The 27,117-nt window shown below is 41.5% G+C and overlaps 1 protein-coding gene across 1 annotated transcript in view; it reads right to left on the bottom strand.

Annotated features, from left to right (window-relative positions):
• Positions 1-27,117, bottom strand: part of LOC128652321 (repetitive organellar protein-like) — a 294,662-nt gene that overhangs the window by 218,568 nt on the left and 48,977 nt on the right. The window contains exon 4 of the mRNA XM_053705258.1: positions 19,850-19,985. Coding sequence (XP_053561233.1) covers positions 19,850-19,985 — 136 coding nt within the window. The remainder of the gene's footprint in view (positions 1-19,849; positions 19,986-27,117) is intronic.

Below are 27,117 nucleotides of genomic sequence, written 5' to 3'. Positions count from 1 at the left end.
AAGCCCAAAATGAGGAGACAGCTCTGGTGGAATTAGCAGTAATTCTCTAAGGAGGCTGCTGTCCCGCAGTCTCATAAGCAAAACAAATCATACTTCTTGACCAGAAGGAAAAAATAGTAGAAGAAAAATCATACTTCTTGACCAGAAGGAAAAAATAGTAGAAGATTGCAGAAAATCTTTAGTAGCATGAAAGTAAAATTTTAGCACGCACAACATCAAAGTTATGCAAAAGACATTCCTTAGGAGAAGAAGGATTAGGACAAAAGAAAGGAACAACAATTTCCTGATTAATGTTTCGATCCAACACCACCTTAGGGAGAAACCCCAATTTAGTACGAAGGACCCCCTTATCTGCATGAAAAATAACGCACTGGGAATCACACTGCAGAGCTGAAAGCTCAGAAACTCTGTGAGCGGAAGAAATAGCAAGCAGAAACAAAACCTTCCAAGATAACAAATTATATCAACAACATGCATTGGCTCAAACGGAGCCTGCTGCAAAACTTTAAGAACTAGGTTAAGGCTCCAAAAAGGAGCAACTGGTTTAAACACAGGCCTGATTCTGACCAGGGTCTAAACAAAAGCTGAACATCTGGAATTCTGCCAGACGTTTGTGCAAAAGGATAGACAGAGCAGAAATCTGACCTTTCAAAGTACTGACTGACAAACTTTTCTCCATGCCATCCTGAAGAAAAGATAAAATTTGGGAAAACCTCACCCGACTCCAAGAAAAACCTTTAGCTTCACACCAAAAAAGTTATTAACGCCATATCTTATGGTAAATCATACGAGAAACATGTTTAAGAGCCTGAAGCAAAGAATCAATGACTGCCTCTGAAAAACCACATCTAGACAGTACTAGGCGTTGAATCTCCAAGCAGTCAGCTTCAGAGAATCTAGATTTGGATGGATGAATGGACCCTGAATTAGAAGGTCCTTCCTCAGAGGTAACCTCCAAGGTGGAAGAGATAACATCTTCACCAGATCCGCAAACCAGATCCTGCGAGTCAGGCAGGAGCTATGATTGATACGAGCAATGACTCGTGGAAGGAGAGAAAACGGAGGAAACAGGTATATTAGCCTGAAATCCCAAGGGAATGCCAGACCATCTATCACAGCATAACAAGCTGATGAGGGAAGAACCCCCAGAAAAGCTGCACTAATAGGCATTTAAAGCTTGGACTTGAGAGTAGAGAAACTGGAGAAAGTTTAATTTTAACTTTTATTCTGGTTACATTAAAAATATGGGACCCAGTGTGTGAAAACACATTAAAAACAACTAAAGACCCAATGACTGGATTCCTGTTAATTAGTTAGTATTGCCTATGTTATATATTAAATACAAGCAGGAATACACACTGTGCGGTTAATATCTAGAGTAGAGACATATTGTATTGCTGCTTGTTATAATGTAGTTACAATAATGTAGCCTAGATCAGAGAAAGGAGGCTGTAATTAGTACTTGGTCCACTAGATTAATATAAGTTTTGCAACAGAATGAACTCTTATATTAAATATATATGTGTGGCTTAAATAGTCATCTTAACCAGGTTGAATATTGCATATAATATCATTGGGGAAACTTAGTGTAGAGAACTATTCTGTTTGTGGTTTGTATAGTGTGTAAATGCTTCAACACATGAGTATTTAATTCCATGTATCACTGTATATTGATGGAAATAAATATTAAATTGTCGGCAGATCCATGTTCCTTTATTTTATTCATCTGACATAGGCTGCAATGGTTGTTAATATTGAGTTATTGAAAAAAAATCCTCAACTGGATTTAATCCCTAAATTAAAGTCTACTATGTATGCCAAACTGTTAATATGATTCACAACTGAGGATTTTTACAGCCACCACATAATTATTGGCAGGTATTGGAATTAACGTTTATAAGAGTAGAATTTTGTCTTTAAGTTCATTACAATTTAAGCTCCGTAATGTTATTCTATATCATGGAAATGCAAATGTGTATATATATATATATATATATATATATATATATATACAGGGAGTGCAGAATTATTAGGCAAGTTGTATTTTTAAGGATTCATTTTTTTTTTATTTTTTTTTTTAAACATTTTTATTGAGGCAAATAATAAAATAGTACAGAGCATAGTAACCACAGATATAGGCCCTTAACCTGTAAGGGCAATTGTCAAAAGTGTACACCACTGCCAATACAGTAAGCAGGACATGCCATATTTTGAGTCATTAATGGAAATTTACATTTCAAAAACAATAGGTGTTATAGAACCAGTAATCAAAGATAATATATAAGATTGTAATGCTTCCTGTGTGGTTAACAAACAGAGATACTGGCCTCATGTTTTTTAGATTAACAACATATAGGGCCCTTTTTGGGTCCTCCAGACTATAAACATGCACATATATTATAGAAAAGTTTATCAACCATAACTATAATGAAGGACTCTTATGTTGGTTATAGGGGGTACTCGATGGGATCTGTGTCCCTTAGCTTAAGAAATAAGCTCCAAAAGGGGAGGGCGGAGCCTAGTAATATAAGAGCAAACCAAGAACAAAGAGTGTAAGATAGTAAAGTTGGACCTGGACCAGTACTAAAAGTGCATATATGGCTGGGCGAATGTCATCTAAAATCTATACTACATCTATAGTAGCATTTAAATATCCCACAAGCAGGAGAGTCTGACCTTAGATAGATTCCTTAGCTCAGTACTAGTTAGAAGGCAGGTATGTAAACGCTTAGAAGATAAGCGGGCGGGGTCTATTAACACAAAACGGAAGAGAAATTAGACTTGGACATGAACCAGTTCTGGGGGGATGAATGCTAAGAAGTGACCAACTATGATCATTATTATTAATTTCAATAAAAACAGCAATACCTGTTAATTTTTGACTATTTCTGTCATTTCACAGTGCTATAAAATTGCACAGCTTTTTCCGAACTTAACATATAGGACCTGTCAACAGCAAGAGGCTTATAAGGGATCTGCTGCCCCGGCCGCTGGCAGCATCATAATTAACCACACAAAATCATCCTTGCTGTAATGTTGTTATGCAGACAAGTTAAGTCTGGGGTTTTTATCTGGTAGTATAGAGAAGTAATAACATATGCAGATGTTCTATATCTGGAGTATATGACATAGCATATCAGGAAACCTTATATCATTACCAAGTCTACAATAGAATAAACATAAGCTAGCACACATCCGCCAGGGAGCAAACTATATGTATATATAGGGAAGCACTGCGGTGTCTGATCACATGTATTATATTGGGGCTATCAAATCAATTATAATTTTGGCTGCATGGAAAATGTCTATATAACCACTACCTTAGACAGATAAAGTGGTATATCATATGAAACAATCCTATATAAGTAGAAAGAAACCTGTTGGAATGCGTTATATTAAGACTAACATTCTATCTATAGATCCTACAATAGGGGGCCATTTGTACCTTAGCTCCAGTGTAGTAATCACCCTTAATGCTGAAATAACATGTGAACATATTTAAAACGTATATGCTAAACCATGAACAGGTATACTCAAACATTTTCTATAGTGCAACCCTGAACAATCTTTTGGGAATGGGTTTATATAACCAGTAACTGTGGAAACATATCATGAAGATAACATTCTGAAAAGGATTTTAGCTTCCTTTACTAACTTATAGTAAGGATGAAAAAGTCAATTAACAACGTCTGTAATTCAAATCCAGTATAAAAGTTAATAAGGGTAAATCTGTCCTTCGTGAGGTTAGTGAAAGATGGCATTAGCCTACACCTATTTTCATCCCAGATGGCTGCCATAGTCTCAAATGGTCCGGAGGCCGCAATTGCAAGGCAGGGATCTTGAACTCATTATGTTTTAAGCAGCTCCGCTCAGTCTCACGAACGTGGAAACTCCCGGGGGCAGAACTCAGCAAAGATGACAAATGACCCCAGTCACTGTAAAGAGTCAATCGTTCTTGCAAGCCATTAGATTTAAAGTTAGCAGACTCAAACTTTATGTACCTGTCCACCGACTCCATAGCAGTACTTATTAGAGATGGTATCTTAGGTTCGTGGGAACAACTCAGAAGGATCCCTCCATACAGTCCCAGCGGTCTAGGTGGATCGCCCCGAGCTATGGATGTCCAGCGGAAGACACTGACTCCACTATAGGGAGGCATAGCAGCCGTCTGTGAGATTGCCTCCTCAGGTTGGGTTAGCTGTATCGCGGAGGATGTCAGAGCAGCGTTGTTTAGGTGAGGCTCTGAAGCAGATAGCGGTGATTCAGCTGCCCTACTGCCTATCCGTTCAAACTGTAAGGTGATCTCCATTATTAGGGTCTGTTCAATTTTCTGCAGACAAAGTTCAAGCGCATGACGCACTTTCGCTCCCCATGTACATATCTCCGCCATCTTGGTAATGCTGTCCACTCCTTTAAACTGCATAGATCATTGAGTCTCACAAAATGCGGTTTTATATCGCCTCAGTTTCACAAACTTAGGGTAAATAACTTAGAAAAGCTATCTTAGAGAGAGGAGCTTCATGAAGACGCGTCCTGTCTTTTCAAAGGCTAGCTCCGCCCCACCTTTGAGGATTCATTTTATTATTGAACAACAACCATGTTCTCAATGAACCCAAAAAACTCAATAATATCAAAGCTGAATAGTTTTGGAAGTAGTTTTTAGTTTACTTAACAAAAAACAAATATATACCCATTTCAATTATTTATTTTTACCAGTGAAACCAATATAACATCTCAACATTCACAAATATACATTTCTGACATTCAAAAACAAAACAAAAACAAATCAATGACCAATATAGCCACCTTTCTTTGCAAGGACACTCAAAAGCCTGCCATCCATGGATTCTGTCAGTGTTTTGATCTGTTCACCATCAACATTGCGTGCAGCAGCAACCACAGCCTCCCAGACACTGTTCAGAGAGGTGTACTGTTTTCCCTCCTTGTAAATCTCACATTTGATGATGGATCACAGGTTCTCAATGGGGTTCAGATCAGGTGAACAAGGAGGCCATGTCATTAGATTTTCTTCTTTTATACCCTTTCTTGCCAGCCACGCTGTGGAGTACTTGGACGCGTGTGATGGAGCATTGTCCTGCATGTTTTTCTTGAATGATGCAGACTTCTTCCTGTACCACTGCTTGAAGAAGGTGTTTTCCAGAAACTGGCAGTAGGACTGGGAGTTGAGCTTGACTCCATCCTCAACCCGAAAAGGCCCCACAAGCTCATCTTTGATGATACCAGCCCAAACCAGTACTCCACCTCCACCTTGCTGGCGTCTGAGTTGGACTGGAGCTCTCTGCCCTTTACCAATCCAGCCACGGGCCCATCCATCTGGCCCATCAAGACTCACTCTCATTTCATCAGTCCATAAAACCTTAGAAAAATCAGTCTTGAGATATTTCTTGGCCCAGTCTTGACGTTTCAGCTTGTGTGTCTTGTTCAGTGGTGGTCGTCTTTCAGCCTTTCTTACCTTGGCCATGTCTCTGAGTATTGCACACCTTGTGCTTTTGGGCACTCCAGTGATGTTGCAGCTCTGAAATATGGCCAAACTGGTGGCAAGTGGCATCTTGGCAGCTGCACGCTTGACTTTTCTCAGTTCATGGGCAGTTATTTTGCACCTTGGTTTTTCCACACGCTTCTTGCGACCCTGTTGACTATTTTGAATGAAACGCTTGATTGTTCGATGATCATGCTTCAGAAGCTTTGCAATTTTAAGAGTGCTGCATCCCTCTGCAAGATATCTCACTATTTTTGACTTTTCTGAGCCTGTCAAGTCCTTCTTTTGACCCATTTTGCCAAAGGAAAGGAAGTTGCCTAATAATTATGCAAACCTGATATAGGGTGTTGATGTCATTAGACCACACCCCTTCTCATTACAGAGATGCCCATCACCTAATATGCTTAATTGGTAGTAGGCTTTCGAGCCTATACAGCTTGGAGTAAGACAACATGCATAAAGAGGATGATGTGGTCAAAATACTCATTTGCCTAATAATTCTGCACTCCCTGTATATAAAACACAGGAATGGACCGCACTCACAGACTGGACTGGGTACACATCCTAAGCCACTGTTAACTCCACAGCCCTGAACACTGACAGACAGCTGCAAAGTTCCCAGCAACCCAGGCAGTTAACCCCAGAGCAACCTGGGTGTCAGGTCGGCAGGGGAGCATTACAAACATTAACACAAAACACAAAAAAAACCAGCACTCACTAGCAGATTCACAGCAATGTTTTTTTTGTGTTTTTTTTTGTGTCCAGTCTGTGAGTGCGGTCCATTCCTGTGTTTTGTATTTACATAGGGGAGGTTACAAAAGCCTGTGTCACCCTGGGAGGTTCCCAGTTGGTTTGTTTGGAAGTATGCATTGTGTGGGTGCTGGTTTAGGGTCCCAGGAAGGGGGAGACCTTGTCGTGGTCCTGGGCTTGATCCTTTGGCGCCAAATGTAACTGACTTCCCCCAGTTTTGCTTTTAAACATTGCTGTGAATCTGCTAGTGAGTGCTGTTTTTTTGTGTTTTATATATATATATATATATATATATATATAGCAATTATCTAGAGAAATTATATTTATGATTATAATGAGTGACAGTAATATATCTTTGCTCCAATATCGGCGTATGTTTCAGACACAGACCATTGTATTAGTTAAAAATTAGATATTAAAATTATTCACCATTACCTTATCACTTATTTAGCAGAAAGGTCTTTGTATTAGGATAGCGGTTCGTAATGGTGTTATTAATATATTGAAGGTTGCTGCAACCTATTTCACTGTTACTAGGTCTGCTAGAGCTATACATATACCTGCCCTCATATATTTAAATTGCTCTGCACGGTACACTCAAGTAGCATGTGTATAAAGTGCTGGGAGCTGTGTAGAAATACCGGGTTAGTCCCTCTGTGCAAGTGCTATGAAGTCTTCAGACTCGCCAGAAACACAAGTTATGGAGCAGCGGTCACAAAGACTGCTGCTCCATAACCCTATCCGCCTGCTCTGAGCAGGAGGACAGGAATTGCCTGAATTCAACCCAATCGAGTACAATCGGGTTGATTGATACCCCCTGCTGGCGGATGATTGGCCGCGAGTCTGCAGGGGGCGTATTGCTCTCCGCATTCAGCGATGTCTTGTGGACCTGATCCGCACTGTCTCATTGCCGCCTCCTCTATCTCAAAGACTGTTGAAACAAATTTCACAGAAGCATGTAAACTACCTTAGAGGATAACTAGAACATAAGTAGCGTCTCTGCGATTTTGCTGTGATGTATTGCTAGTAAACATAAATTACAGGTATTTAGTTTAGCATTTAGAGGCCATCCACCTAGTAATAAATAATGTTCTAGATATCGATAAGTACTGAAACGGCTATATTATAAGAGCCGTGATTAAGTATATACTGCCAGAGACTTAAAAATGGAGATCCCGTGTGCGCCTAACCCTAACGCATTTCGCCCGTATAGGGCTTTTTCAAATCTATAAGGGCGGCCTGAGGATCTCTTGACCTTGAACCTTTGGAAGCTCAGCATTTTGACGAGATGCCATCAGATCCAACTATGGAACCCCCCCCCGAGGGTTATCCTGGAGAACACTTCCGGATGGAGAGCCCACTCCCCGAGATAAAAAGTCTGTCTGCTCAGAAAATCCGCTTCTCAATTGTCCACTTCTGGAATGTAGAAGGCAGATGGGAGACAATCGTGAGCTTCCACCCACTGCAGAATGCGAGTCACCTTCTTCATGGCCAAGGAACTCAGAGTTTCTCCCTGGTGATTGATGTAAGCCACTCCGGTGATGTTGTCTGACTGGAATCAGATAAACTGGACTAAAGATAATTGAGGCCACGCTGATAGGGCATTGAAGATTGCTCTCAATTCCAAGATGTTTATCTCTTCCCGAGATCCCAGTACCTGAGCTTTTAGGTTACTCCAAACAGCTACCCAGCCTAACAGGCTGGCGTCTGTAGTCACAATCACCCAGGAAGGTCTCAGGAAGCAAGTGCCCTGAGACAGGCGTTTCTGTGACATCCACCACGATAGTCTCTTGTTAGAGGATACAGATTCATCCTCTGTGATAAATCTGAATGGTCTCAGGTCCATTGACTGAGCATGCAAAGCTGCAGAGGTTGCAGATGTAACCGAGCAAAGGGAATGATGTACATGGAAGCCACCATCAGACCAATCACCTCCATGCATTGAGCCACTGATGTAGGAATAGCAGGCTGGAGAGAAAAGTAAGAAGAAACATAATTTATGCTTACCTGATAAATTTATTTCTCTTGTAGTGTATCCAGTCCACGGATCATCCATTACTTATGGGATATATTCTCCTTCCCAACAGGAAGTTGCAAGAGTCCACCCACAGCAAAGCTGCTATATAGCTCCTCCCCTAACTGCCATTACCAGTCATTCGACCGAAAACATGCAGAGAAAGGAAAACCATAGGGTGCAGTGGTGACTGTAGTTTAATGGAAAAATTACCTGCCTTAAAGTGACAGGGCGGGCCGTGGACTGGATACACTACAAGAGAAATAAATTTATCAGGTAAGCATAAATTATGTTTTCTCTTGTTAAGTGTATCCAGTCCACGGATCATCCATTACTTATGGGATACCAATACCAAAGCTAAAGTACACGGATGATGGGAGGGACAAGGCAGGTACTTAAACGGAAGTTACCACTGCCTGTAAAAAACCCTTTCTCCCAAAAATAGCCTCCGAAGAAGCAAGGTATCAAATTTGTTAAATTTGAAAAAGTATGAAACGCAGACCAAGACTCCGTCTTGTAATCTGTTCAACAGAAGCCACATTTAAAAAAGGCCCAAGTGAAAACCACAGCTCTAGTAGAATGAGCTGTAATCCATTCAGGAGGCTGCTGTCCAGCAGTCTCATAAGCTAAATGAATTATGCTTTTTAACCAAAAAGACAGAGAGGTTGCTGAAGTCCTTTGACCTCTCCTCTGTCCAGAATAGACAACAAACAAGGTGAATGTTTGATGAAAATCTGTAGTAGCTTGTAAGTAAAACTTTAAAACACGAACCACGTCCAAATTGTGTAATAGACGTTCCTTCTTTGAAGAAGGATTAGGATACAAGAATGGAACAACAATCTCTTGAGTGATATTCTTGTTAGATACCACCTTAGGTAAAAACCCAGGTTGGTACACAGGACTACCTTATCCGTACGGAGAACCAGATAAGGAGAATCACATTGCAACGCAGATAACTCGGAGACTCTATGAGCCGAGGAAATAGCTACCAAAAAGGAACTTTCCAAGATAGAAGTTTGATATCTATGGAATGAAAAGGTTCAAATGGAACTCCTTGAAGAACCTTAAGAACCAGCTTTTAGCTCCATGGCGGAGCAACATTTTTAACCACAGGCTTGGTTCTAACCAAAGCCTGACCAAATGCCTGAACGTCTAGAATACCTGCCAGACGCTTGTGCAAAAGAATAGACAGAGTAGAAATCTGTACTTTTAAAGAACTAGCTGACAACCCTTTTCTCAAAATCATCTTGGAGAAAAGATAATATCCTGGGAATCCAGACTTTACTCCATGAGTAACCCTTGGATTCATAACAATAAGATATTTACACCATATCTTATGTTAAATTTTCCTAGAGACAGGCTTTTATGCCTGCATTAAGGTATCAATTACTGACTCGGAGAAGCCATGCTTTGATAACATCAAGCGTTCTGTCTCCAGGCAGTCCATCTCAGATTAGTTATATTTAGATGGTTGAAAAGACCCTGAGGTAGAGGGTCCTGTCTCAGAAGCAGAGACCGTGGTGGAAAGGATGACATGTCCACCAGATCTGCATACCAGGTCCTGCGTGGCCACGCAGGCGCTGTCAAAAGCACCAAAGCACTCTCCTGCTTGATCTTGTGCAAACCCCTCCGGAGGGAATTCCCACTCCCCCGGATGAAAAGTCTGACGACTTAGAAAATCTGCCTCCCAGTTCTCAACACCTGGGATAGGGATAGCTTTTAGACAAGAGTGAGTCTCTGTCCAGTGAATTATTTTAAGACTTCTAACATTGCTAGGGAACTTCTGTTCCCCCTTGATGGTTGATGTAAGCCACAGTCGTGATATTGTCCGACTGAAATATGATGTACCTCAGAGTTGCTAACTGAGGCCAAGTCTGAAGAGCATGGAATATCGCTCCCAGTTCCAGAATATTCATTAGAAGGAGGGTCTCCTCCTGAGTCCACTATCCCTGAGCCTTCAGGGAGTTCCAGACTGTATCCCAACCTAAAAGGCTGGCATCTGTTGTAACAATTGTCCCATCTGACCTGCGGAAGGTCATACCCTTGGACAGATGGACCCGAGATAGTCACCAGAGAAGAGAATCTCTGGTTTCTTGGTCCGGATTTAACAGGAGAACAAATCTGTGTAATCCCCGTTCCTCTGGCTGAGCATGCATAGTTGCAGTGGTCTGAAATGTAGGCGTGCAAACGGTACTATGTCCCTTGCCGCTACCATTAAGCCGATTACATTCATGTACTGAGCCACCAAAGGGCGCGGATGGAATGAAGAACACGGCAGAAATTTAGAAACTTTGACAACCTGGACTCCGTTAGGTAAATTTTAATTTCTACAAAATCTATCAGAATCCCTAGGAGGGAAACCCTTGATATTGGGGATAGAGAACTCTTTCCTTGTTCACTTTCCACCCATGCGATCTCAGAAATGCCAGTACTACGTCCGTATGAGACTTGGCAACTTGGATGTTTGACGCCTGTATCAGGATGTCGTCTAAATAAGGGGCCACTTCTATGCCCCGCGGCCTAAGGACCGCCAAAGTGACCCCAGAACCTCCATAAAGATTCTAGGGGCTGTAGTTAACCCAAAGGAAAGAGCTACAAACTGGTAATGCCTGTCTAGAAAGGCAAACCTGAAAAACCGATGGTGATCTTTATGCATCGTAATGTGAGGATAAGCATCCTTCAAATCCATTGTAGTCCTCTATTGACTCTCCTGGATCATAGTTAAGATGGTACGAATAGTTTCCATCTTAAATGATAGAATTCTAAAGAATTTGTTTAAGATCTTTTAGATCCAAAATAGGTCTGAAGGTTTCCTTTCCTTGGGAACCACAAACCGATTTGAGGAAAACTGTGTCCCTGTTCCTCTATTGGAACTGAATGGGTCACGTACACAATGCAAGAATGTCTCTTTCTTTATCTGGTTTGCAGATAAATGTGAAAGGCAAAAACTCCCCTTTCTTGGGGGGGAAAGCTTTGAAATCCAGAAGATATCTCTGGGGTATAATTTCCAATGCCCAGGGATCCTGGGCATCTCTTGCCCACGCCTGGGCGAAGAATGAAGTCTGCCCCCTATAGGATCCGTTACCAGATAGGGGTCCGTTCCTCATGCTGTTTTAGAGGCAGCAGCAGGCTCCTTGACCTGCTTATCTTTGTTCCAGGTCCGGTTGTCTCCAGACCACCTTGGACTGAGCAAAAGTTCCCTCTTATTTTGCCTTAGAGGAAGTTGATGCCACACCTGCCTTGAATTTTCGAAAGGCACGAAAATTAGGCCTTTTTTGTCCCTTGATTTGGACCTGTCCTGAGGAAGGGCATGATCTTTTCCTCCAGTGATATAAGTAATAATCTCCTTCAAACTAGGCCTGAATAGGGTCTGCCCCTTGAAGGGAAGTTAAGTAGCTTATTTATTAAAGTCACGACAGCTGACCATGATATAAGCCATAGCGCTCTGCGCGCCAGTATAGTAAAAAACAGAATTCTTAGCCGTTAGTCTAGTCAAAGGAACAAAGGCATCAGAAAACAAAGGAATTGGCTAGCTTAAGTGCTCTAAGCTTGTCAAATATATTCATCCAATGGAGCCTGTAAAGCCTCATCAAGAGACTCAAACCAGAACGCCGCAGCAGCAGTGACAGGAGCAATGCGTGCAAGGGGCTGCAGGATAAAACCTTGTTGAATAAACATTTTTTATCCATTGGATCTAAAAAAGCACAACAGTCCTCGCCAGAGGTAGTGGTACGCTTAGCTAGAGTAGAAACTCTTCTCTCCACCTTAGGAACTGTCTGCCATAAGTCCCGTGTGGTGGCAACTATTAGAAAACATTCTTCTAAAAAATAGGATGGGAAGAGAACGGCACACCTGGTCTATCCCATTCCTTATGAAAAATTTTAGTAAACCTCTTTAGGTATTGGAAAAACATAAGTACACACCGGCACTGCATATTATTTATCCAGTCTACACAATTTCTCTGGCACTGCGATTGTACACATTCATTCAGAGCAGCTAAAGCCTCCCTGAGCAACAAGTGGAGGTTCTCAAGCATAAATTTTAAATGTAGAAATATCAGAATCAGGTTAAATCATCTTCCCTGAGTCACAAATATCACCCACAGACTAAGCATATTGTGAGGTAGTATCAGACATGGTTCTTAAAGCGTCTGTATGCTCTGTATCTACCCCCAGAGCTGTTTTGCTTTCCTTTAATTTCAGGTAGTCTGACTAATACTGCTGCCAGTGTATTATACACAACCTTTGCCATGTCTTGTAAAATAAACGCTATGGGCGCCATTGATATACTTGGCGCCATTTGAGCGTGAGTCCCTGGAGCGGGAGTCAAAGGGTCTGACACGTGGGGAGAGTTAGTCGGCATAACTTCCCCCTCGACAGAATCCTCTGGTAAAATAAACGCTATGGGTGCCCTTGATGTACTTGGCGCCATTTGAGCGTGAGTCCCTAAAGCGGGAGTCAAAGGGTCTGACACGTGGGGAGTTAGTCGGCATAACTTCCCCCTCGACAGAATCCTCTGGTGATAATGTTTTTAAATACAAAAAATGATCTTTATTGTTTAACATAAAATCAGTACATCTGGTACACATTCTAAAATGGGGTTCCACCATGGCTTTAAACATAATAAACACAGAGCCTCCTCTATGTTAGACATGTTAGAACTAATAAAGAGACTAGTAAGCTTGGAAAACACTTTAAATCAAGTTAACAAGCAAATATAACAAACGTTACTGTGCCTTTAAGAGAAACAAATTTTGTCAAAATTTGAAAAACAGTGAAAAAAGGCAGTAAATCAAACGAAATTTTTACAGTACATGTAATAAGTTAACAGAGCATTGCACCCACTTGCAAATGGATGATTAACCCCTTAATGCAAAAAACAGATAAAAAAAAAAAAACAACATTTTTTTAAACAGACACAACAAAACTGCCACAGCTGAGCTGTGGATTACCTTCCCTATAACTGTTTCTATGCAAAATTTAAGCCAGCCAGGTGGAAAAATTAGGCCCCAATAAGTTTTATCACCAAACATATGTTAAAAAACGATTAAACATGCCAGCAAACGTTTTAAAACACATTCTTATAAGAGTATGTATGTCTATTAATAAGCCTGATCCAGTCGCTATCACTGCATTTAAGGCTTTACTTACATTACTTCGGTATCAGCAGTATTTTCTTAGTCAATTCCATTCCTTAGAAAAATATATTACTGCACATACCTTAGCATATATCTCTATCAATCAGCCTGGTACCAGTCGCTTTCACTGCATTTAAAGGCTGCACTTACATTACTTCGGTATCAGCAGTATTTTCTTAGTCAATTCCATTCCTTAGAAAAATATTTTACTGTACATACCTTATTTGCAGGAAAACCTGCACGCCATTCCCCCTCTGAAGTACCTTACTCCTCAGAATGTGTGAGAACAGCAACTGGATCTTAGTTACGTCTGCTAAGATCATAGAAAAAACACAGGCAGATTCTTCTTCCAAATACTGCCTGAGATAAACAGCACACTCCGGTGCCATTTAAAAATAACAAACTTTTGATTGAAGAAATAAACTAAGTATAAAAAACCACAGACTCTCACGACCTCCTATCTATGTTGAGACTTGCAAGAGAATGACTGGTAATGGCAGTTAGGGGAGGAGCTATATAGCAGCTTTGCTGTGGGTGGACTCTTGCAACTTCCTGTTGGGAAGGAGAATATATCCCATAAGTAATGGATGATCCGTGGACTGGATACACTTAACAAGAGAAAGTGTGGGTTTTCTGACATCCGTCAGAAAAATCTTCATGGACAGGGAAACTATGATTGTCCCTAGAAAATACACTTTTGTAGCTGGAACTAGGGAACTCTTTTCCAGATTCAATTTCCACCCATGGAAACGTAGAAAAGAAAACATCTCTGTATGAGATTTCTCTAGTTGAAAGAAGACGCCTGAACCAAGATATGTCTAGATAAGGTGCCACAGCAATTCCCTGGGATCTGATCACTGTCAATAGAGTCCCCAGAACCTTCATGAATATTCTGGGAGCCGTAGCAAGACCAAACGGAAGAGCAACAAATTGGAAATGCTTTTCCAGAAAGTCAAACCTTAAATACTAGTGATGATCCCTGAGATTGCAAACGAGTAAATACTCGTCCTATAGGTGTATGGTCATCACAAACTGACCTTCCTGAACCAATGGAAGAATGGAACCAATAGTTTCCATCTTGATGGACTGAACCCTGAGGAATTTGTTAAAGAGAACGCCCAAACAAGGACTTGAACCCTTGGCCCTGAGATTAAAGATCAATGAGCAACCGACTGAGCTATCCGGGCTCCTTGTAATAGAGCCTGTGGATTGTGTCACAGCCGCACCTGGATATGAACCTGGGTATACTGGGTCCCAGCCTGTTTCTCTAATCCAGCGCCACCAGAGGGCTATAAATAGACTCACTGAACTCCGCTCCTGTATACGGAAGTGCGGAAGTCATGTGAGCAGCTTTTTTAAAAATAAAAAGTCCTTTAGAACGTTTTCCTTCCATAACTCTTCAGCCAAGACTGAAGTTCTCAAATATATGTGTTAAAATGTATATCAAAACTCAGATAAAATATGATGTAGCAGACATTCATAAAGACTTCAATAGAAACATAAAAAATGTTCATTAGACAGGACAGCATAGGTTATACTTAAAATTAAACTTATCAGAGTCAGAAGTACATATATATTTTATACTCGTCCTATAGGTGTATGGTCGCCACAAACTGACCTTCCTGAACCAATGGAAGAATGGAACCAATAGTTTCCATCTTGAAGTTATAAATTGATTTACATTTTAATAAGTGAAATAAGTATTTGATCCCCTATCACTCAGCATGATTTCTGGCTCCCAGATGTCTTCTATACAGGTAACAAGCTGAGATTAGGAGCACTCTTTTAAAAGGAGTGCTCCTAATCTCAGCGTGTTACCTGTATAAAAGACACCTGTCCACAGAAGCAATCAATCAATCAGATTCCAAACTCTCCATGGCCAAGACCAAAGAGCTGTCCAAGGATGCCAGGGACAAGATTGTAGACCTACACAAGGCTGGAATGGGCTACAAGACCATCGCCAAGCAGCTTAGTGAGAAGGTGACAACAGTTTGTGTCATTATTCGCAAATGGAAAAAACACAAAATAACTATCAATCTCTCTTGGTATGGGGCTCCACATAAGATCTCACCTCGTGGAGTTTCAATGATCATGAGAACGGTGAGGAATCAGCACAGAACATGGAGGTGGAAACATTATGCTTTGGGGGTGTTTTTTTGCTAAGGGGACAGGACAACTTCACCACATCAAAGGAACGATGGACGGGTCCATGTACCTTAAAATCTTGGGTGAGAACCTCCTTCCCTCAGACAGGGCATTGAAAATGGGTCGTGATTGGGTATTCCAGCATGACAATGACCCAAATCACACAGCCAAGGCAACAAAGGAGTGGCTCAAGAAAAAAACACATTAAGGTCCTGGAGTGGTCTAGCCAGTTTCCAGACCTTAATCCCACAGAAAATCTATGGAGGGAGCGAAAGGTTCGAGTCGCCAAACGTCAGCCTTGAAACCTTAATGACTTGGAGAGGATCTGCAAAGAGGAGTGGGACAAAATCACTCATGAGATGTGTGCAAACCTGGTGGCCAACTACAATAAATGTCTGACCTCTGTGATTGCCAACAAGGGTTTTGCTATCAAGTACTAAGTCATGTTTTGCAAAGTGGTCAAATACTTATTTGACTCATTAAAATGTAAATCAATTTATAACTTTTTTGAAATGCGTTTTTCTGGATTTTTTGTTGTTATTCTGTCTATCACTGTTCAAATAAACCTACCATTAACATTATAGACTGATCATTTCTTTGTCAGTGGGCAATTGTACAAAAACATAAATTATGCTTACCTGATAATTTAATTTCCATCTGTATGAGGAGAGTCCACGACTTCATTCATTACTTGTGGGAATTCAGAACCTGGCCACCAGGAGGAGGCAAAGACACCCCAGCCAAAGGCTTAAATACCTTCCCCACTCCCCTCATCCCCCAGTCATTCTGCCAAGGGAACAAGGAACAGTAGGAGAAATATCAGGGTATAAATGTTGCCAGAAAAAAAACAAAAGAAATTTAGGTCCGCAAAACGGAGAACCGGGCAGGAGCCGTGGACTCTCCACGTACTGATGGAAATTAAATTATCAGGCATAATTTATGTTTTCCATCTTAATACGAGGAGAGTCCACGGCTTTATTCATTACTTGTGGGAAACAAATACCCAAGCTCTAGAGGACACTGAATAAAAACGGGAGGGTAAAAAAGGAGGCGGACCCTAGTCTGAGCGCACCACAGCCTGTAAAACCTTTCTCTCAAAAGCTGCTTCAGCCGAAGCAAAAACATCAAATTTGTTAAATTTTTAAAAAGTATGTAAGGAGGACTAGGTAGCCGCCTTACAAATCTGCTCCATAGAGGCCTCATTTCTGAAGGCCCAAGAAGAAGCCACAGCTCTAGTTGAGTGAGCCGTAATCCTCTGAGGAGGCTTATGTCCCTAAGGTTGTGTCTAATCGCAATATTAATCAGGAGATTGTAGTTCCTTCCTTGTGTCCTAACCCTTCTTCTTCAAAGGAACCGTTACTTCATAACTTGGATGTGGTTCGAGCTTTGAAATTTTATCTTCAGGCTACGAAGGATTTCAGACAGACTTCTGCATTGTTTGTTGTCTATTCGGGGAAGCTCAAAGGGCAGAAAGCTTCTTCCACTTCCCCATCTTTCTGATTGAGGAGCATGATTCACTTGGGCAATAACCTCCAGAACCCAAGGATCCTGCACGTCTCTCATCCAAGCTTCCACGAAAAGAGATAGTCTGCCCCCTACGAGATCCAGAGATGGATTGGGGGCTGCCCCTTCATGATGACTTTGTCTCGGCGGGCTTCTTGCTCTGCTTGGTTTTATTACAAGACTGAGATGGTTTCCAAGATCCCTTGGACTGCTTGGGCTTCGCGGCAGGCTGCTATTGTTGGGACTTGTCCGAACGATATAAAGGGACAAAAATTAGGACCCTTAGGTTTATTCTTCTTAGCCTGCGGTAGAAAGGCACCCTTGCCCCCCGTGACCGTGGATATGATAGAGTCCAGGCCTGGACCGAAAACAACCTTTCCCTTAAATGGAAGGAAAAGTAATATAGATTTGGACGTCATGTCAGCAGACCACGACTTCAACTAAAGGGCCCTCCGGGCAGAAGAGAAAAGCCTGATGTCTTGGCATTCAAGCGAATAATCTGCATATTTGCATCACAGATAAACAAATTAGTTACCATCAGGGCCTTAATTCTTCATGTAATCTCATCGAGGGGAGTCTCCACCTCGATCATCTCCAACAGAGAGTCACACCAATAGGTAGAGGCTCCCGCTACCGCAGCGACCGCCGATGCAGGCTGAAATACGAACCCCGTGTGCTGAAACATCTTTCTTAACAGGGTCTCTAATTTCTTATCCATGGGTTCCTTAAACGATGAACTATCCTTGAGTGGGATAGTGGTGCACTTAGCGAGCGTGGAGATAGCTCCATCCAACTTAGGGACAGATCCCCACAATTTTAGCTGAGAATCAGGAACCAGGAACAACTTTTTAAAAGAAGAAGAAGGGGAGAAAGAGGAACCAAGTCTCTCCCATTCATTCTTTATAATATTCGCCATCTTTACGGGAACCGGGAAAGTCTGTGGCACCACCCTGTCCTCATAAACTTTATCAAGCTTAGGAATAGAAGGTTCCTCCAGTAACTTCAGTTCCGGAACCTCTAGAGTAGCCAACACCTCTTTTAATAAAAAGCGTAAGTGCTCCATCCTAAACCTAAAGTATGGTTCCTCCGCAGCCGAAGATTTAGAGGCCGAAGATTCCGACCCAGAGAAAGAGTCCTCCTAAGTATCGGAATCCTCTGCATCAGCGGATAATCTAGTGTCAGAAACATCCAATGGAGTAGATGACCCCTGGGAAGGATAGCAAAGTTTAACCTTTTGCTTGCGCTTAGCAGTGCAAGGTAAAGCACTGAAGCCGCAGACACCGCCGTTTGCAACTGATCAGCAAAATCTGGCGTCCACAGGGCCCCTCCCGCAGGAGGATTAGTAGTGCACTGGGGAGCTGCATGTGTAAACAGAGATGATTGTAGGGAACGCACCTCGTGGGACGGAGACCCCTCAGAGGTTGACGGCTCAGTGGTACTAAACATTTTTTTTTTTTAGATATTACTATTTTATCAAGGCATGTGGAACATAGTTGAGCAGGTGGATATACCGTAGCCTCCACACAATAAACACAGGCATTAGATTTAGGCAAAGAGGGAGTACCCTCTAACGCATCAAGAAAAAGAGCGCTAAACTAAACCGGCTGCGCAGTAATTTAAATGAAGGAAAAACCTGACTGTTCAGACATTACCAGAGCCACATCTCACACATGTTGCAGCAAAAAACACAATAAAGCAATCATGTATAAATCCCCCCCTGTTCAATAATCACCTTCCGGAGATATTAACCCTTGATTCTATACAGATAAGAGGAGCCACACTGTGACCCTGTCTTCTTGTGTTATCATTACATGTATAAAATGAAACGATCTTACCAGAATCTACGCCGTGGAACAGGAACACAGCCTCTCCAGACCCTAACATTCGTCCATGCTCTCACTGAGAGGCTGACAAGACTACTTAAAACTCCAGTCCCATTCCGAAGACTACTAACCTCCATAAGAGACTACTCAGAATCTTGTGACACTTCTCTGCCAACCTCCTGTGATGAAAGGCAAAGAATGACTGGGGGATGAGGGGAGTGAAGGGGGGGGGGGGGTATTAAAGCCTTTGGCTGGGGTGTCTTTGTCTCCTCCTGGTGGCCAGGTTCTGAATTCCCACAAGTAATTAATCAAGCCGTGGACTCTCCTCGTATTAAGATGGAAATCAGCAGAGGATCAAATAATTTTTTCCCTCACTATATATCTATAGAAATAGATATACATAGGAATATATATATATATATATATATATATATATATATATATATATACAGTATATATATATATATATATATATATATATATATATATATATTAATTAATAACGGAAGTAAAATTTTCCTCTATGTGAAGAACATTGGAATGTGAAATGTTAATAACTCCAGTTTGGTTAGCGCGCAAGCAATAAGTGTTAGGCTTTTTCTTCTGCGCTCTTCTTAGTCTATGGGGAGAATAAGTTAGCGTGGTTGTGCCATTTAAAGTCCTTTGGTTAATGCGCGTCAGGTTTCACTTGTGCACAAAACTTTTACTTTCAATTTGTAATCTGCGTGCGCAAAAAGATTACTTCTGGTGGAGTAATGCTCGAGCGAAAGAGCTAAAATCATGCACCACTAATCTAGCCCATAGTAAGAACTGTGGGCCCTGAGCTGGCAGGGCAGTCAGTAGCGGCAGCTGCGTAACACAGCTGCACCATTATTTTTTAAAAAGACATAAAAAATGAAAGAAGAACAGAGATGATAATAAGAGAAAGTAACTAGCTACAGCACGTTTAGATTGCAGATGCATCTAAATTAAATTACCTAAGGAAGGAATTCCTCTCTTCAAGCTTAAGTTGTTTCTGCCCAATCTGTTCTATTTCCAGAGATAAATTCCTTAATTCAGTTTGTAGCTTTGCCACTTCAGAGGCATTTAATTCTCGCGCTTTTGTAACAGCATCTAAAATAGAACAAAGAAATCCAAAGCAAAAGCAGAATTCAGATAAACATCATTTTACATAAACCTTAAAGGCACATAAAACATCAGTCCCAGCCTACTACTGTGAATAAGCTGTTAAGTAAGGCTGTTGCTTGACGCTTACCCTTCTAACTATCTACATTGATTGGTTGAAATCAATGTCCCTCAAGATTCAATCCTGAAGCACATTTCGTGTACGACCATCAGACTGTTTAATGACACGCTCCTTCACCCCCTCGGTAGATAAAGCGGCATCTAGGAACCATACTCTACTCACGCCCCAGTGTTGAGATCCCATAACTTGACCACATCATTTTGATCAAATTGGCTCAGATCTACCAGCAGCGCCTTCAGGATCTACTGGTAGATCTTGATCTACCTATGTTTTTTGTAAGTTTAGATTTATTTATCTTAATTTAATCTTAGGTTTTTTATTTTAAGTAATGTTAGTATTTTTTATTTTAATTTTAAAGTGAAGGTAAAGTCAAACGCTCTATTATAAACAATTATAGATATCAAGGCAAATAAATATAAGTTTCATTCATCAATATTCCCCAAAATATATATTACCTGAGATATCTTATTTTATTGTCATGTAATCGGCTTTCCGAAAATCAACCCGTACAATGTTTTTTTTTTATAAAGAACTATCACGTGGTTGAGCCATCCAATTGATTCTTTGGCCGTTAGGCGGCCGTCAAATTTCGTCATCAACAGATGGGTCTATATGCGCATGCGTAACATTTTCTACTTCTCATTTTCCAAGCGTGCGCGTCCTCATTTCGCGCATGCACAGTATAAACTTTAGGTAGTAGTCATAGTAGGAGCTGCCGAGGAACTTGCTAAGTATTTTCGCATGCGCAGTAGAGAGCGACAACCGAGATTAACGCATGCAAAAAGATCGCTGAGAACAAATGATGCGCATGCGCTGTTATTCCATGCTCGATGTGCACAAGCGTAGTAGACACGTATAGAGCGGGTGGGACCGCTCTATAAGTCACAGTATCATAAACCCGGAACTTGAGGATGGGAGGAGAATCTGAACGGAACGGTAACAAAACTATTGTTAGAAAAATACCTAAATAACTAAATATTTGTAAAAAACAAACTTAGCGACTGGATTGGAGTTATTAAAAGGATCCTAAATACCATTGCTGCTTAACAAAACTTTACCTTCACTTTAACTTTTTTTTTTTATTTTAAGTAATTGGGGTTAATTTAGGGGGTGTTAGGTTAGGGTGCTTAGTGATTAAATTAGTTACTTGCGTTGTGGGGGATGGCGGTTTAGGAGTTAATAGGTTTATTTTATTAGTATCAATGTGGGGGCGGTGGTTTAGAGGTTAATAACTTTATTTAGGTGTTAGCGATATGGGGGTTAATAGGTTTATTTTAATAGTAGCAATGTGGGGGGCGGCGGTTTAGGGGCTAATAGCTTTATTATAGTAGTAGTGATGTGGGGGGCTGGCGGTTTAGGGCTTAATATGTAGTTTATAGGTGTTAGTGTACTTTGTGACATTTTAGTTATGAGTTTTGTGAAACATTTATGTTTCGCAAAATCCATAACTACTGGTCTCAGATAGTTAAATTGGATTGCGGCAGTATAGACTATAACGCTAGCGTTATAGCTGGACCGCACAGCCTGTAATACAGGCGAAATGAAAATTTTCATCGGTATAGCCGTACCGCACAACTTGTAATTTAGGTGAAAGATACCAAAAGAACAAAGAAAAATTGATAATAGGAGTAAATTAGAAAGTTGCTCAAAATTGCTGCTCTATCTGAATCCTGAAATAAAAAATTTGGATTCAGTGTCTCTTTAATGGCAGGAACGCCCACTGATGATACGCTCAGAAAGACAGGTGAAGCGATGCTCGATGAATTTCCAACATGATCGTGACTACAAATCTAAGCCACTGTCTCTTTAACTGTACACAATATTCACAATGTTTAGAATTCACATGAATCTCATTGTTGAGCGAGTGTAATGCAGATTAATAAAACACATGCGGCTAGATTTAGAGTTTTGTCGGTAACGACCCGCGTAGCTAACGCTGGCTTTTTTTTCCCCGCACCTTTTAAATACCGCTGGTATTTAGAGTTCACAGAAGGGCTGCGTTAGGCTCCAAAAAAGGAGCGTATAGCATATTTACCGCAACTGCAACTCTCAATACCAGCGTTGCTTACGGACGCGGCCAGCTTCAAAAACGTGCTCGTGCACGATTCCCCCATAGGAAACAATGGGACAGTTTGAGCTGAAAAAAAAACCTAACACCTGCAAAAAAGCAGCGTTCAGCTCCTAACGCAGCCCCATTGTTTCCTATGGGGAAACACTTCCTAAGTCTGCACCTAACACCCTAACATGTACCCCGAGTCTAAACACCCTAACCTTACACTTATTAACCTCTATTCTGCCGCCGCCGCTATCGCTGACCCCTGCATTTTATTATTAACCCCTAATCTGCCACTCCGTACACCGCCGCAACCTACGTTATCCCTATGTACCCCTAATCTGCTGCCCCTAACACCGCCGACCCCTATATTATATTTATTAACCCCTAATCTGCCCCCCACAACGTCGCCGCCAGCTACCTACAATAATTAACCCCTAATCTGCTGACCGGATCTTGCCGCTACTCTAATAAATGGATTAACCCCTAAAGCTAAGTCTAACCCTAACACTAACACCCCCCTAAGATAAATATAATTTAAATCTAACAAAATAAATTAACTCTTATTATATAAATTATTCCTATTTAAAGCTAAATACTTACCTGTAAAATAAACCCTAATATAGCTACAATATAAATAATAATTATATTATAGCTATTTTAGGATTAATATTTATTTTACAGGCAACTTTGTAATTATTTTAACTAGGTACAATAGCTATTAAATAGTTAATAACTATTTAATAGCTACCTAGTTAAAATAATTACAAAATTACCTGTAAAATAAATCCTAACCTAAGTTACAATTAAACCTAACACTACACTATCAATAAATTAATTAAATACAATACCTACAAATAACTACAATTAAATAAACTAACTAAAGTACAAAAAATAAAAAATAAACTAAGTAACAAAAAATAAAAAAATATTTACAAACATTTGAAAAATATTACAACAATTTTAAACTAATTACACCTACTCTAAGCCCCCTAATAAAATAACAAAGACCCCCAAAATAAAAAAAATGCCCTACCCTATTCTAAATTAAAAAAGTTCAAAGCTCTTTTACCTTACCAGCCCTGAAAAGGGCCATTTGCGGGGCATGCCCCAAATAATTCAGCTCTTTTGCCTGTAAAAAAAAAACATAATTTATGCTTACCTGATAAATTTATTTATCTTGTAGTGTATTCAGTCCACGGGTCATCCATTACTTATGGGATATATTCCCTTCCCAACAGGAAGTTGCAAGAGGATCACCCAAGCAGAGCTGCTATATAGCTCCTCCCCTCACATGTCATATCCAGTCATTCGACCGAAACAAGACAAGAAAGGAGAAACCATAGGGTGCAGTGGTGACTGGAGTTTTAATTAAAATTTAGATCTGCCTCAAAAAAGACAGGGCGGGCCGTGGACTGAATACACTACAAGAGAAATAAATTTATCAGGTAAGCATAAATTATGTTTTCTCTTGTTAAGTGTATTCAGTCCACGGGTCATCCATTACTTATGGGATACCAATACCAAAGCTAAAGTACACGGATGATGGGAGGGACAAGGCAGGAACTTTAAACGGAGGGAACCACTGCCTGTAGAACCTTTCTCCCAAAAACAGCCTCCGAAGAAGCAAAAGTGTCAAATTTGTAAAATTTTGAAAAGGTATGAAGCGAAGACCAAGTCGCAGCCTTGCAAATCTGTTCAACAGAGGCCTCATTCTTAAAGGCCCAGGTGGAAGCCACAGCTCTAGTGGAATGAGCTGTAATTCTTTCAGGGGGCTGCTGTCCAGCAGCCTCATAGGCTAAACGTATTATACTACGAAGCCAAAAGGAGAGAGAGGTAGCCGAAGCTTTTTGACCTCTCCTCTGCCCAGAGTAAACGACAAACAGGGAAGAAGTTTGACGAAAATCTTTAGTTACTTGTAAATAGAACTTCAGGGCACGGACTATGTCCAGATTATGCAAAAGTCTTTCCTTCTTTGAAGAAGGGTTAGGACATAATGATGGAACAACAATCTCTTGATTGATGTTCCTGTTAGAAACTACCTTAGGTAAGAACCCAGGTTTAGTACGCAGAACTACCTTGTCTGAATGGAAAATCAGATAAGGAGAATCACAATGTAAGGCAGATAACTCAGAGACTCTTCGAGCCGAGGAAATAGCCATCAAAAACAGAACTTTCCAAGATAACAGCTTAATATCAATGGAATGAAGGGGTTCAAACGGAACACCTTGAAGAACCTTAAGAACTAAGTTTAAGCTCCACGGCGGAGCAACAGTCTTAAACACAGGCTTAATCCTAGCCAAAGCCTGACAAAAAGCCTGAACGACTGGAACCTCTGCCAGACGTTTGTGTAAAAGAATAGACAGAGCGGAAATCTGTCCCTTTAACGAACTAGCAGATAAGCCCTTTTCTAAACCCTCTTGTAGAAAAGACAATATCCTAGGAATCCTAACCTTACTCCATGAGTAACTCTTGGATTCACACCAATACAAGTATTTACGCCATATCTTATGGTAAATTTTTCTGGTAACAGGTTTCCGAGCCTGTATTAAGGTATCAATAACCGACTCCGAGAAGCCATGCTTTGACAGAATCAAGCGTTCAATCTCCATGCAGTCAGTCTCAGAGAAATTAGATTTGGATGGTTGAAAGGACCCTGAATTAGAAAGTCCTGCCTCAGAGGCAGAGACCATGGTGGACAGGACGACATGTCCACTAGGTCTGCATACCAGGTCCTGCGTGGCCACGCAGGCGCTATCAGAATCACCGATGCTCTCTCCTGTTTGATCTTGGCAATCAGTCGAGGAAGCAGCGGAAATGGTGGAAACACATAAGCCATGTTGAAAACCCAAGGGGCTGCTAGAGCATCTATCAGCGCCACTCCTGGGTCCCTGGACCTGGATCCGTAACAAGGAAGTTTGGCGTTCTGGCGAGACGCCATGAGATCCAGTTCCGGTTTGCCCCAACGACGAATCAGTTGGGCGAAGACCTCCGGATGAAGTTCCCACTCCCCCGGATGAAAAGTCTGGCGACTTAGAAAGTCCGCCTCCCAGTTCTCCACGCCTGGGATGTAGATCGCTGACAGGTGGCAAGAGTGAGACTCTGCCCAGCGAATTATCTTTGAGACTTCTAACATCGCTAGGGAACTCCTGGTTCCCCCTTGATGGTTGATGTAAGCCACAGTCGTGATGTTGTCCGACTGAAATCTGATGAACCTCAGTGTTGCTAACTGAGGCCAAGCTAGAAGAGCATTGAATATTGCTCTTAATTCCAGAATATTTATTGGGAGGAGTTTTTCCTCCTGAGTCCACGATCCCTGAGCCTTCAGGGAGTTCCAGACTGCGCCCCAACCTAGCAGGCTGGCATCTGTTGTTACAATCGTCCAATCTGGCCTGCGAAAGGTCATCCCTTTGGACAGATGGACCCGAGAAAGCCACCAGAGAAGAGAATCTCTGGTCTCTTGATCCAGATTTAGTAGAGGGGACAAATCTGAGTTATCCCCATTCCACTGACTTAGCATGCATAATTGCAGAGGTCTGAGATGCAGGCGCGCAAATGGCACTATGTCCATTGCCGCTACCATTAAGCCGATTACTTCCATGCACTGAGCTACTGACGGGCGTGGAATGGAATGAAGGACACGGCAAGCATTTAGGAGTTTTAATAACCTGGACTCCGTCAGGTAAATTCTCATCCCTACAGAATCTATAAGAGTCCCTAGGAAGGGAACCCTTGTGAGTGGTAATAGAGAACTCTTTTCCACGTTCACCTTCCACCCATGCGACCTCAGAAATGCCAGAACTATCTCTGTATGAGACTTGGCAATTTGAAAACTTGACGCTTGTATCAGAATGTCGTCTAGGTACGGAGCCACCGCTATGCCTCGCGGTCTTAGGACCGCCAGAAGTGAGCCCAGAACCTTTGTAAAAATTCTCGGGGCCGTAGCTAACCCGAAGGGAAGAGCTACAAATTGGTAATGCCTGTTTAGAAAGGCAAATCTTAGGTACCGGTAATGATCTTTGTGAATCGGTATGTGAAAGTAGGCATCCTTTAAGTCCACTGTGGTCATATACTGACCCTCTTGGATCATGGGTAGGATGGTTCGAATAGTTTCCATTTTGAATGATGGAACTCTTAGGGATTTGTTTAAGATCTTTAGGTCCAAGATTGGTCTGAAGGTTCCCTCTTTCTTGGGAACCACAAACAGATTTGAGTAAAATACTTGCCCTTGTTCCGTCCGCGGAACTGGGTGGATCACCCACATTAGTAAGAGGTCTTGTACACAGCGTAGAAACGCCTCTTTCTTTATTTGGTTTGCTGATAACCTTGAAAGATGAAATCTCCCTTGTGGAGGAGAAGCTTTGAAGTCCAGAAGATATCCCTGGGATATGATCTCCAACGCCCAGGGATCCTGGACATCTCTTGCCCAAGCCTGGGCGAAGAGAGAAAGTCTGCCCCCCACTAGATCCGTTTCCGGATAGGGGGCCCTTTCTTCATGCTGTCTTAGGGGCAGAAGTAGGTTTTCTGGCCTGCTTGCCCTTGTTCCAGGACTGGTTAGGTTTCCAGCCCTGTCTGTAACGAGCAACAGTTCCTTCCTGTTTTGGAGCGGAGGAAGTTGATGCTGCTCCTGCCTTGAAGTTACGAAAGGCACGAAAATTAGACTGTTTGGCCTTTGATTTGGCCCTGTCCTGAGGAAGAGTATGACCCTTACCTCCAGTAATGTCAGCAATAATTTCTTTCAAGCCGGGCCCGAATAAGGTCTGCCCTTTGAAAGGAATATTAAGCAATTTAGATTTAGAAGTCACGTCAGCTGACCAGGATTTAAGCCATAGCGCTCTGCGCGCCTGGATGGCGAATCCAGAGTTCTTAGCCGTTAGTTTGGTTAAATGTACGACGGCATCGGAAACAAATGCGTTAGCTAGCTTAAGTGCTTTAAGCTTGTCCAT

The sequence above is a fragment of the Bombina bombina genome, chromosome 1, assembly GCF_027579735.1.
Source record: "Bombina bombina isolate aBomBom1 chromosome 1, aBomBom1.pri, whole genome shotgun sequence".
Lineage (NCBI taxonomy): Eukaryota > Metazoa > Chordata > Amphibia > Anura > Bombinatoridae > Bombina > Bombina bombina.
Note: the sequence above shows the minus strand (reverse complement) of the source record. Positions and strands in the feature narration are given on the sequence as shown.